The 13,954-nt window shown below is 34.9% G+C and overlaps 2 protein-coding genes across 2 annotated transcripts; both read right to left on the bottom strand.

The window, feature by feature from the left end:
• Positions 1-64: 64 nt before the first annotated feature.
• LOC116020974 (O-fucosyltransferase 38-like) lies at positions 65-3,566 on the bottom strand. Its single transcript, XM_031261557.1, has 9 exons — positions 3,479-3,566; positions 3,030-3,207; positions 2,461-2,589; positions 1,908-2,044; positions 1,239-1,452; positions 952-1,136; positions 646-741; positions 389-555; positions 65-207 (listed from the first exon to the last, which is right to left on the bottom strand). The coding sequence occupies exons 1-8, from the start codon at positions 3,556-3,558 to the stop codon at positions 423-425; spliced, it is 1,152 nt and encodes a 383-aa protein (XP_031117417.1). The 5' UTR covers positions 3,559-3,566; the 3' UTR covers positions 65-207; positions 389-422.
• Positions 3,567-4,188: 622 nt separating this feature from the next.
• On the bottom strand, positions 4,189-9,335 carry LOC116018988 (O-fucosyltransferase 38-like). The gene is made up of 11 exons (XM_031259043.1): positions 9,044-9,335; positions 8,472-8,550; positions 8,197-8,264; positions 7,293-7,381; positions 6,844-7,021; positions 6,275-6,403; positions 5,722-5,858; positions 5,053-5,266; positions 4,766-4,950; positions 4,460-4,555; positions 4,189-4,369 (listed from the first exon to the last, which is right to left on the bottom strand). The coding sequence occupies exons 1-11, from the start codon at positions 9,212-9,214 to the stop codon at positions 4,237-4,239; spliced, it is 1,479 nt and encodes a 492-aa protein (XP_031114903.1). The 5' UTR covers positions 9,215-9,335; the 3' UTR covers positions 4,189-4,236.
• Positions 9,336-13,954: the final 4,619 nt, after the last annotated feature.

The raw sequence follows: 13,954 nt of genomic DNA, 5'->3' as shown, positions 1-13,954 counted from the left end.
TTCATTTTTACTCATCCCATTCATTTTCACATATAAGTTGTTCAATATTTATTCTCAACAATAATTACAAAAGTCTTGATGAATACATTAATGAACATTATTTTTTGAAGAAAATTCATTGCACTTGGGACTCTGATTTAACTTCACAAGTGCATTATAAAGAATATATCCCAGATTACAAGATTCACACCACTGTTTTCACTAGCACTATAGAAATAAAATATTTTCAAAAAAAAAAAAAGAAAAAAAAAAGACATATCAAACTAATGTTACATGAGGGAAGAACATTATGAAATTGAGAAAATCAGAAAAATACATTAAGATGGCACTAAAAAGAAGTCCATCAGTAACAATAAATTAATTACTTCAGATAATTTCAACAACTCACAAGAAGGAAAACTGGCAGGCTGGAAATCTATGCCTCATCTTGGAGTTCTCTTTGGACGACATATACATTCAGGGTATGGATTTTGGTAAAAAGGTTCTTCCATCCTGAACCGTGCTCGCCCTTTGATTCCTTCAGGGGCGCCTTCTCTATCTCTAGGAGCGCCTTGCCTGCAAATTGAGATGTGTATAATTGACACCCAAATCTCAAGTCGTGTTTTCTAAGAAATAGTTCTACAAGCAAACAAATAACCGCGTCACCTGTTGTTGTGCAATTTGTTCACTAGATGCGATAATGATTGCCCTTCTTTAAGCTCTCCAGCTTCCAGCCGATCAAATATTTCAACCAGGCCTTTCCTGCAGAGCAGTAGTTAATGCCAATAATACTTATATATAAGGTTTTGGTTTCTCTTTGGATGAGAGGTGTATTTAAAGGATTTGATATAACAACTTTCTTATTGAAGGGGCAAAGCAAAAGAAGTCAGGACTGATTTTAAGTCGGCATTTTATAACTTCCCTAGTAAAGACATAATAAACTAATAAATTTTGAAATAAATTTTCGAGTACCTGTCAGGGGTGATTGTCTTCCGGTGGCCTAAGAATCTACGATGCCCCTCAACTGTTCTTGCCATATTACCAGAATGTGATGGAATGAAAACATCACTCTCAACAGAAATAATATAGTCAAGTGCTGCACTTTGTGATGCATGTTTGGCAAATTCGCTCAGTTCTTCAGAGGTTGCAAGCATTTCCTGTCATTAATGGGAATTTTAGCCAGCCAATTAGATAACATGGCAAAGTAGTGAAATCTTATGAACTGCAGTCACTAGAGGATGTAAACAAAGAATATTTACCGTTGAAACTACATTTGGAAAGCGAGATGTAAGCTCTAAAAGATGACTGCTACCACCATAGATTTCTCCCGCAGCAATATAAATCAATGTTGACTTGGGATAACCAAGAGCTTGAAGAAATATTCCAACCTCCTTGGGCGTAAGAGGACAGAAACCACCAATTCTCTGTTCAGTGGAATTGATGTTCTTGATCTTCCAATGATTTGTATTCTCCCTAGTAACATTTTGAGTTTAGAATAAGCTATCAGGACAACTAGTCCTCAAGTAAAGATTAATGAAGTCATTGAATAGGTCAAAGTATAATCTTCCATCTCAGATATTAATGAATCTGCCATTAAAGGGATTACAAAGAAAGATTTGCTACCTGAACCATGACAAAGTCACTAAATTAAATTTGAGATAGCTGCTATCATGATCCAGTAACCAAAATATACACATACATGATTAAATGGAGCAAGTTTCACTCAAAATGCTTTAAAGAAAAATAAAGCCAGAAAGATAAAAGCATCCTACAAAATTTAACGAATAAAGGTAAAAAAAAAATAGAATCAGACACATGATGCAAGCTTCTACTGCACAGCATTGTCACATAAATGAAAAATACATATGGTGACATGTGTGTATGACACGTGGGTGTGAAAGAGAGAGAGAGGGGGGTGGAGAGAATACCTCATCACTTTAAGCTCCTCGGCTTCTTCATCAGTAAGACCATATGTACAGCCAGTAAAAGCCAGCATGTCTTTTTCATACCGCAAATGAAGTGCAATGTATCTTGGCGCTCGTAATCGCAGCCGCTCCACAAGCTTCTGTGGTATCACTATCATGTATGCTCAGAGCCTAATTTACAAGGAATCCCTGTGGGATGCCTTCTAAATGAATTTTACATTTTTATGTACATATTGTAGCATAAAATTTACCTACTCAGATGTTATGAAGGATCCCATTCATCACATCTTTATGAAATCTTATTCAATTATTGATGAGAAGAGAAAAATGAGCAATGACAAAAGAGAAACTTTGATTTATGTTGCTTCCTTTACACACCCTGTACATATTTTATTTAATGTAAAATAATGTGTCACTGCCCAGATAAAGAATTCAGAAATGCTTCATGATTCTGGAAAGAAAATCAAACTCTACAATCATTGGTGTAGTTGTAACAGTGACCAGCTAAACAATAATTTATCATTACTAGGCAGGTTTCTTGAAAAAATTTTCTAACCTTTCCAAGGCTCTCAATAGGAGGAGAGAAGCGAAGAGCATGATATAAAGCACGACATCTTAATCTCTGAATATCAAGAGGCAAATCATTGTTTGCAAGTCGAGAATCAGATTTAGCGACATGAATGACCTGTACAAAAGATTTAACAATATCAAAGTTAAATATTGAAACCAAATTATGGTAAATATGTACACATGCACATATATACATGTACATACATATATATATTTGATTTCACATATATTTTTGGACTTCAAAAGTTCATCTGCCATGTCATAGATAGCATCAACATTTTCTGAGGTTAGAAATATTAAGCCTAAATTTCTTTTGCTCTGTGACATTTGTCTCACACCAGTTTTTAAAAGCAAGTTAACAAATTAGTTATCTAACACAAACTTTCCTCGTGAATGTCTACAAATGCTTTTAAGGATTTCAAATGGCTTTATTTAAGACAACACATAACAGTCTGCAACCTGGGCTAAACCACAATAATTTCATTACCAAACAGTCTCTGCATTTTGTATTTCTTACATATCTGAGTCATGAAAAAACTGAAGCAAATAACATGCCTGATTTTCCTTCCATAATTGCTTCATCTCAGTATAATAGCCCATACCAGACCAGGATGTGAAGTGCTTCCTGGCTCGATGAACAGATTCTAATTCTTGTGGAAGCTCTCTAATAATCCTGACATCTCCTTGTAACATTTGGATGAAATTGTGTTCATCAAATATATCTGAGAAAATACTGTATTTTAGCCTATTAGAACAGAAGTGATACAAAAGGTCTTTAAAAAAAAAAAAAACAAATTTCTGGGGCAAAGGAAATCAGTAGGAATATCTGTTGCAGACTTATTCAGAGGGAAAAAAAAAAAAAAAAAAAAAGAGAGAGAGACAGAAACATATAGGTAGCAATGTACTCCGTATGTAGAGATTGAAAGGGGGTGAGGGTGTGAAGCGGAAGGAACTGGGGTGCAAAAGAAAGAAGAAGAAAGCAAGACTAGGAAAGTCACAATAACCTTGAATCTTGCCAGAACGAACGCTTGTCCAACTGAGGAATCACCAAAGTAGCATTCATCATGTGAGCCACAGCAACCATATCAGCTATCTATAAGCAAAACAAAGTAAATAATTCCTATTAATATATTTTTAAAAATTTCAAATCACAATTCATTAGGAGATTATCTGAAATTATTTGCTTCAAAAGTTAGCATCGTCATCTATTTCTCCTCCTTGTAAAGAAACACAAGAAGCTATGAAAGTGAATACATTAGGGTACATCCTCCAATCCAATTTAAAGAAGCAGTTTTGCCTAACATGCTGAAATTAGTGCATATACCTGGCTTTAGTTTTTATGACTACTCAGTCTGGACCCCTATCCTCTAAGTAGTTATTCCAACTTTTGATTCACCCCAATGGTCATAATCCACTCTAAGCCAAAAATTCAATTGACAAGGCTTATTTTCATATATTTCTTGCAAAGCAAATTCAACATAATAATTGAATTCACACTGGAGTTAAATACCATTGCCATAGAATCTATCAAGGGTATCCTAGAGTTGACCCATAAANAAAATATTTTCAAAAAAAAAAAAAGAAAAAAAAAAGACATATCAAACTAATGTTACATGAGGGAAGAACATTATGAAATTGAGAAAATCAGAAAAATACATTAAGATGGCACTAAAAAGAAGTCCATCAGTAACAATAAATTAATTACTTCAGATAATTTCAACAACTCACAAGAAGGAAAACTGGCAGGCTGGAAATCTATGCCTCATCTTGGAGTTCTCTTTGGACGACATATACATTCAGGGTATGGATTTTGGTAAAAAGGTTCTTCCATCCTGAACCGTGCTCGCCCTTTGATTCCTTCAGGGGCGCCTTCTCTATCTCTAGGAGCGCCTTGCCTGCAAATTGAGATGTGTATAATTGACACCCAAATCTCAAGTCGTGTTTTCTAAGAAATAGTTCTACAAGCAAACAAATAACCGCGTCACCTGTTGTTGTGCAATTTGTTCACTAGATGCGATAATGATTGCCCTTCTTTAAGCTCTCCAGCTTCCAGCCGATCAAATATTTCAACCAGGCCTTTCCTGCAGAGCAGTAGTTAATGCCAATAATACTTATATATAAGGTTTTGGTTTCTCTTTGGATGAGAGGTGTATTTAAAGGATTTGATATAACAACTTTCTTATTGAAGGGGCAAAGCAAAAGAAGTCAGGACTGATTTTAAGTCGGCATTTTATAACTTCCCTAGTAAAGACATAATAAACTAATAAATTTTGAAATAAATTTTCGAGTACCTGTCAGGGGTGATTGTCTTCCGGTGGCCTAAGAATCTACGATGCCCCTCAACTGTTCTTGCCATATTACCAGAATGTGATGGAATGAAAACATCACTCTCAACAGAAATAATATAGTCAAGTGCTGCACTTTGTGATGCATGTTTGGCAAATTCGCTCAGTTCTTCAGAGGTTGCAAGCATTTCCTGTCATTAATGGGAATTTTAGCCAGCCAATTAGATAACATGGCAAAGTAGTGAAATCTTATGAACTGCAGTCACTAGAGGATGTAAACAAAGAATATTTACCGTTGAAACTACATTTGGAAAGCGAGATGTAAGCTCTAAAAGATGACTGCTACCACCATAGATTTCTCCCGCAGCAATATAAATCAATGTTGACTTGGGATAACCAAGAGCTTGAAGAAATATTCCAACCTCCTTGGGCGTAAGAGGACAGAAACCACCAATTCTCTGTTCAGTGGAATTGATGTTCTTGATCTTCCAATGATTTGTATTCTCCCTAGTAACATTTTGAGTTTAGAATAAGCTATCAGGACAACTAGTCCTCAAGTAAAGATTAATGAAGTCATTGAATAGGTCAAAGTATAATCTTCCATCTCAGATATTAATGAATCTGCCATTAAAGGGATTACAAAGAAAGATTTGCTACCTGAACCATGACAAAGTCACTAAATTAAATTTGAGATAGCTGCTATCATGATCCAGTAACCAAAATATACACATACATGATTAAATGGAGCAAGTTTCACTCAAAATGCTTTAAAGAAAAATAAAGCCAGAAAGATAAAAGCATCCTACAAAATTTAACGAATAAAGGTAAAAAAAAAATAGAATCAGACACATGATGCAAGCTTCTACTGCACAGCATTGTCACATAAATGAAAAATACATATGGTGACATGTGTGTATGACACGTGGGTGTGAAAGAGAGAGAGAGGGGGGTGGAGAGAATACCTCATCACTTTAAGCTCCTCGGCTTCTTCATCAGTAAGACCATATGTACAGCCAGTAAAAGCCAGCATGTCTTTTTCATACCGCAAATGAAGTGCAATGTATCTTGGCGCTCGTAATCGCAGCCGCTCCACAAGCTTCTGTGGTATCACTATCATGTATGCTCAGAGCCTAATTTACAAGGAATCCCTGTGGGATGCCTTCTAAATGAATTTTACATTTTTATGTACATATTGTAGCATAAAATTTACCTACTCAGATGTTATGAAGGATCCCATTCATCACATCTTTATGAAATCTTATTCAATTATTGATGAGAAGAGAAAAATGAGCAATGACAAAAGAGAAACTTTGATTTATGTTGCTTCCTTTACACACCCTGTACATATTTTATTTAATGTAAAATAATGTGTCACTGCCCAGATAAAGAATTCAGAAATGCTTCATGATTCTGGAAAGAAAATCAAACTCTACAATCATTGGTGTAGTTGTAACAGTGACCAGCTAAACAATAATTTATCATTACTAGGCAGGTTTCTTGAAAAAATTTTCTAACCTTTCCAAGGCTCTCAATAGGAGGAGAGAAGCGAAGAGCATGATATAAAGCACGACATCTTAATCTCTGAATATCAAGAGGCAAATCATTGTTTGCAAGTCGAGAATCAGATTTAGCGACATGAATGACCTGTACAAAAGATTTAACAATATCAAAGTTAAATATTGAAACCAAATTATGGTAAATATGTACACATGCACATATATACATGTACATACATATATATATTTGATTTCACATATATTTTTGGACTTCAAAAGTTCATCTGCCATGTCATAGATAGCATCAACATTTTCTGAGGTTAGAAATATTAAGCCTAAATTTCTTTTGCTCTGTGACATTTGTCTCACACCAGTTTTTAAAAGCAAGTTAACAAATTAGTTATCTAACACAAACTTTCCTCGTGAATGTCTACAAATGCTTTTAAGGATTTCAAATGGCTTTATTTAAGACAACACATAACAGTCTGCAACCTGGGCTAAACCACAATAATTTCATTACCAAACAGTCTCTGCATTTTGTATTTCTTACATATCTGAGTCATGAAAAAACTGAAGCAAATAACATGCCTGATTTTCCTTCCATAATTGCTTCATCTCAGTATAATAGCCCATACCAGACCAGGATGTGAAGTGCTTCCTGGCTCGATGAACAGATTCTAATTCTTGTGGAAGCTCTCTAATAATCCTGACATCTCCTTGTAACATTTGGATGAAATTGTGTTCATCAAATATATCTGAGAAAATACTGTATTTTAGCCTATTAGAACAGAAGTGATACAAAAGGTCTTTAAAAAAAAAAAAAACAAATTTCTGGGGCAAAGGAAATCAGTAGGAATATCTGTTGCAGACTTATTCAGAGGGAAAAAAAAAAAAAAAAAAAAAGAGAGAGAGACAGAAACATATAGGTAGCAATGTACTCCGTATGTAGAGATTGAAAGGGGGTGAGGGTGTGAAGCGGAAGGAACTGGGGTGCAAAAGAAAGAAGAAGAAAGCAAGACTAGGAAAGTCACAATAACCTTGAATCTTGCCAGAACGAACGCTTGTCCAACTGAGGAATCACCAAAGTAGCATTCATCATGTGAGCCACAGCAACCATATCAGCTATCTATAAGCAAAACAAAGTAAATAATTCCTATTAATATATTTTTAAAAATTTCAAATCACAATTCATTAGGAGATTATCTGAAATTATTTGCTTCAAAAGTTAGCATCGTCATCTATTTCTCCTCCTTGTAAAGAAACACAAGAAGCTATGAAAGTGAATACATTAGGGTACATCCTCCAATCCAATTTAAAGAAGCAGTTTTGCCTAACATGCTGAAATTAGTGCATATACCTGGCTTTAGTTTTTATGACTACTCAGTCTGGACCCCTATCCTCTAAGTAGTTATTCCAACTTTTGATTCACCCCAATGGTCATAATCCACTCTAAGCCAAAAATTCAATTGACAAGGCTTATTTTCATATATTTCTTGCAAAGCAAATTCAACATAATAATTGAATTCACACTGGAGTTAAATACCATTGCCATAGAATCTATCAAGGGTATCCTAGAGTTGACCCATAAAATGACATGTATATTCGTAAAGCATCTTCCCTAATGCCAGGCAATATCTCTGAATGGGAGAGTTCCAGATCACATTTTGTACATTTGGTTTTCATGCTAAAGTTAGCAACAACTTGTTGAAAGTTAACTTTTTGGCAACAAACTTTTTCCAATCACATTCTATAAACTTAATATTAAGCAGAATATGAATGAAAGTAAGAGAAATGAAGTTATTGAGACCAGTTTCAAGAACTCATTCCTTAAAATTACTGGGTTAGTATATAAAGAAGGTAAATCCATTCATCATGTAATCATGAGGTCAAGTAGTACAAGCATGACTCCTGAACTAAAGGAATGAAATGGGTGTAACTTACACCAGTGCGCATCTGATTTAAACCCCCATTACTTTTAACAGTCAAGTAGCGATCCCATCCTTGTGCAGCTGAAAAAAGCACATCATATAAGACTAATTAAGGGAAAGATTTTGTAGCAAATGGAAGAATGCATCTTGGGGCCATCAACAGCATTCAAATAAAATTTATGCTCTCTATGAAATTAAATTTGAAGGCCATGCACCATAAATATCCAGTGAAACTCAGAAGCCTAACAGTCAAAATTGCTACTGCAAGGTGAAATGACAGAAGAAAACCTTTATATCTAGAAGTAGGCTTGACACACTGGCGTAGCCCATGGCTATAAGGAGCCTCCCAGAGAAGTCCATCTTCCTTCTGCAAGGAGATGAAATGGTTTTAAACTCATTACCATTAAAAAGTTATACGGAGTACTAATTAATAAAATTAATCATATATGGGGGGCTATAAGGATTAAAAGAGTAACATTATGAGCCCTCTCCATTCCTTAGCCAAAAAAAGGTTAAGGCCTAAGGAAAAATCCCAATGATGGGCCATTATTAAACTTCAAGAAGAAGGCCATAGTGTAGTCAATAGCTTATCATTAAAATATATCCCCAAAGGGGTAAACTGCTTATTTACTGGGAAAATGCCCCAATATGCGATTCATCTATGATCTATCAGCTTTAAATTCATAGAATTCAAACCACCATTGCAACAAGTATCCTACAATCAACATCCATTCTTTCACTAATTTTACAACGGCGCCATTTATAAGAATCGCAAATCGAAGCTATTAACAAATTAAGCAAGCGAAATAAACCCGATTTCAAAAAAAAATCACAATTAATCCAAAGATGAGAAAGAGGACCTGCTCGGACTCCAATAAAAAGGGAGGCTTCTGGTCATCTTCTAAGATGTCTCTACTATAAAAACTGAAAATGAAGATCGATACAGCAAAGAGAAGGAAAATATAGAGGGTAATTGAAAGAGGAGATATCCTTCGGATCCTGTTATGGTGGCTTCTACTATAGTTCGCCATTTGTTCTCCTCAATCCATTCGAAGATGTGTCATCGTATCGTTTGCGCTTTTACTCCAACTATTTACCCTGCGGTATGGAGTTCCTGCTTCCCAGTGGAATCAAGTGGGGAGATTTGTTTGAAATGCTGCTTGATGATGATCTGTTATCACATATTACACATATTTTTTAAATGATATTTTTTTTATTAAGACAAATTAATGTATTCATAGACAAAAGTTAATTGATGTGTATGGTGGTGATGGTAAATATAAGGGTGAAAATGTTTTTTCGTTTAAGATTGGACTATGGTACGTAATTGTGTGAACTAAAAAATGATAGGTACTAAAGTACTTAGAATTTACTAGAATCCAAGTAAATGATAACTAAATAAAAAATATAAAAGAAAAGCATACTAGTGAATAAACTGTATGATAATGCAGTGGGCCGGTCAGATGAGGGGTATTGCAATCTTAATGCTCTAACAGCCTCATAATTAGGGAAATAAGAACTAACCTGGGAATTTATGGACAATGCACACAATAATTCAATTCAGCTACTTTTGTAATCAATAAACAGAATTAGGTTAGGATTGTCCGACTTTCGTGATGCATCAATCATAGTCTTAAGCTCTAAATCATTATAAGCCCCCAAATTACCCATATTTTCATAGTAGGAAAAATCAAGTTGAAATTGGTAAGGCTGAGTTATTTACCCAACTTTCGTTGTAATGAATCCCTCTCCTAAACTAACAATCAATTGTGTCCATCAATTAATAACAAGTAGAATTCAATCCTCAATTCAACATAAACCCTAGGTAAATAATTAAAGCACTTTATGCAATAATCACAAATTGAACATTAAGATTAGCAATAGATCACTAATCTAAACCCATAAACGAACTACTCACTCATCATTAAAGTAAACAAAGCAAAGCAAGAATGAAGTATTGAAATCATAGCAACGAATCTGAGAAATAAAAGAATAAAAAGAACTTTACTAACAATCTCGAAGAGTAATTCCAAACAAATCCACGATTCCAAGCTTGCAAACGAGTTAAAGTGTGTAAATCTGAACTACTCTATGCTATGGAAAACTCTCAAGAGAATGAAAAATATGCTAAACTAAACTATGGCTCGGAATACTCCAAAAACCAGCAAGTTTGCATCAATAAATACTGGACAGTAGCAAAGGTCACGGGCGCGCTTACGACCGTGAGTGTGGCCGTGAGGCGTGGTGATCTCGCTGCTTCATGCGTTGAGGCTCACGGGCATCCACACGGCCGTGTGGTGCCCTTTTCTTTTGCCTTTTGACTCCTTTTGTGCTCTGCTGCTCCTTTCCATCTTTGGGTTGATTCTTATGCTTCTGAAACTCGTTCAAGATTTCCAAAAATCCTTCATTTGATTCTCGTTTGTAAATAAACTAAGCTTAAGCAAATGTAACACACAAATGAGTTTCAAATTCACCAAGGTAAAGAAAATAAGCAACAAACCAACTAAATTGTGAGGCAAATAATATTATAAAATTAGAGGTATCATTAATCCTTTGCATTTACAGGTTTGAAATGCTTTTTAATTTTTACCCGCCCAAAAAGTTTTCCCTAGTAAAGTAATTTATAATCTCATGAATTAACATACTACTCCATACATATTTGAAAATCATGAAAATAACTCCTAAAAATATTTTCTACTGATTTTCCAAAAAATATTTTCATTTTATTGGTTGCACTTCAGAAAACTATCGTAGTATGTTTGGTTTATTTTTCAAAAAATGAGCAAAATTGTATAATTAAACATTTTAATTTTTTTATTTGGAATATAATAATAATAATAATAATAATAATAATAAATTTAAATATAATTAAAAAATAACTAATAAGATATCAAAATAACTAACCAAAGTCTTGCAATTCAAAATAACAAACCAAAACAACCAGAGTTTTACAATCTACAATTACGACATAAAGATTACTAGCCAAAGTATTGTTGTTCCTGGTGGTGGCGGTGGTGATAGTGGTGTTATTTGTTATAATAATAATAATAATAATAATAATAATAATAAGGTAGTGATGGAGATAATGGTGTGGTGGTGGTGGTGGTAGTGGGGTAGTGGTGGTAGTTGTGGCGGTGTGGTGGTGGTGTAGTGGTGGTGTGAAAATTGAAAATTGATTTCCCTAACAAAGAGGGAAAGTCATTTTTCAATAAAATGAGGCTATTTTCCATTAACCAAGCACTCATTTTTCTTTGACTAACATTTTTAACTCTTTACCAAACACTGAAAATCCAAACAATAATTTCCATAAATCATTTGTTGGTTTCCAAACACACCCTAAATGAAAAAAGTCATGTCTAAGTACCAAAATTAGCTACTCTTCCTACAATTGACATCTGGTCTTTCTTTTCCATATCTATAGAAGAATTCCCCTATTCACCCATTGGGTTTGCCAGTATTGCTTGCTCAAAGGAGGAAATTTTTTGAATATATGTTTTCTTCATGGCATTCCAAGATAAAAGACTCATTGATCTAGGCGGGTCTGACCTCCAGGTCCCGCCTCTAGCAAGTTTTTTGACACGTTAGGTTGAATTGAGAGGTCCAAAAGCATACCCTCATTAGCATTGGGCTCATCTTGAATGCGGCCCAACTTTATTTTCCTTTGATCCACAATAGAACGTCCATACTGGTTGAGATACAATTCTGAGTTGGTCAATGGAGCCATAAGCATTAAATGCTGAGCTGGTTGACTCTGCCCACCATTAAATGCACCTGTCCACTGTCCACTGAGCACTATCCATCTGAGCATAGCCTGGTGGGTAATACCCATCAGTGGTGAAACTTTTACTTGAACCTCCTTTATGTCCCTGAGCAATGTTGACGTGAGATAAAGGAGTTTCTTGGTTTGCCTCTTTTGGCACTCGGCAAGGGAGCTATTCCAGTAGCCAACGTTGCCCCCTATTGGGTTGGGTTCGCCGGCTGGCGGCTCTAAGATCGGCTGTGAAAGGACGAATCGTATTCTTTCTTACTCCTTCCAACTGTTTGATACAATACTTCTCGATGTGGCCAATCAGTCCGCAAAGGAAACAAAAGGTGGGGAGTCTCTCATATTTGAACTCAGCATAGAAAGCTTCACCCTTGCTTGGCTTGATTTTCATCTTTCTCTTGAACTTTATGTGCTTCGGTTTCTTCGGGATCGTGGATGGATAGGGAAGCGTACTCCATCTCCATACTTTCAGTAGTGTTACTGCTCGAAGCCATACACTCAAGTGAACACGGGAACAAGAAGAGACGCTAAAACCAGAGACTTGGTGGGACAGAGTTTGGTAGACAAGCTAAAGAAACAAACATGTAGAAACTGAAACCCTGATTGAAACCATAACATTCAATCGTCATTGATACCGGAAAGATGAATGAACAATAAATGCCTCAACCGACATGAATCAAACGGGAATCCTAGGATAGTTAATGCAGTGGAGAATATTGGTGAAAAACCTGACGTACTGAATGAAAAGGAGAATCATAACATATACTGAGCATTAAATGATAAAGAAGGAAGGGCTCACCAACAAGGATGAGAGGGAAACTTATGTCACGCCATCTTATGATTGGACAAATGAAAAAAAACACACACACACACTGCCTTCTTTGCTTGTTATTGTGCTCCCTTCTTTCCCCAAAACCTTAGCAAAAAATCGGTCTTTACTCCTCCCCACACGTGTGGGGACAAAGTAGCAAATGTGCCCCCTTCTACAACCTTGACCTTTTCTTTCTCCTTCCATTCTTGCCAAATGAGCCTCAAGCTTATTTCCGAAAACTCAACCAAAAAATCCTTGACATTCTTAATTGCCCCAAACCACCTGGGAATTTTTTTATTTTTTTTTTTTGTAAACCATGAGTATAACGTATATTATTTTTAGGGAAAATGGCATCTTTAGTCCCTGAGTTATAGGGGTAGTGTAGACTCAGTCCCTGAGTTATGGCCGTATGCGAGTTTAGTCCCTCAGTTATTCGCGAAGTGGCGAGTTTAGTCCCTGGCCATTAAATTTGACGAAAAAATTAAAAAATAATCAAAATTTGAGGGATAAAATAGGAAATTCACATTTTATTCTTCTTCTTATATCAAAACCACTTTTACAATATTATTTTTCACTTCTTAGCCTAATTATTTTCAAGATTCTTCAATTTTAAAAGCATTTTAATAACTTTCAAATGACTTGTTAGGAACCTGACTCTCGTATAACACACTTAAAACTTAGCACAAATAAAGAAATACATGATCATTGTATTTAGGTGTATGAAACACACTATCCTAACAAGTTTTTATTTTTTTAAAAATTATTGAAATGCTTTTAAAAATGAAAAATCTTGTTTTCAAAAAAAAAAATGAAAAATCTTGAAAATAATTAGGCTAAGAATGTAAAAGTGATTTTGATATAAGAAGAATAATAAAATGTAAATTTCCTATTTTATCCCTCAAATTTTGATTTTTTTTTAATTTTTTTCGTCAAATTTAATGGTCAGGGACTAAACTCGCCACTTCGCGAATAACTGAGGGACTAAACTCGCATACGGCAATAACTCAGGGACTGAGTCTACACTACCCCTATAACTCAGGGACTAAAGATGCCATTTTCCCTTATTTTTAATATATTAAAAATACATTATTTGTGTACTGAATGTATATTATTTAATAGTATACAAAATAATATATTTTTAATGAATATAAAATACATTTTTAATATATTAAAAATACATTATTTGATAATATA

Source organism: Ipomoea triloba, chromosome 5 (assembly GCF_003576645.1).
Source record: "Ipomoea triloba cultivar NCNSP0323 chromosome 5, ASM357664v1".
In the NCBI taxonomy this organism is placed as follows: Eukaryota; Viridiplantae; Streptophyta; class Magnoliopsida; order Solanales; family Convolvulaceae; genus Ipomoea; species Ipomoea triloba.
The sequence above is the reverse complement of the archived record's forward strand: the minus strand, read 5'-3'. Positions and strand labels throughout refer to the sequence as shown.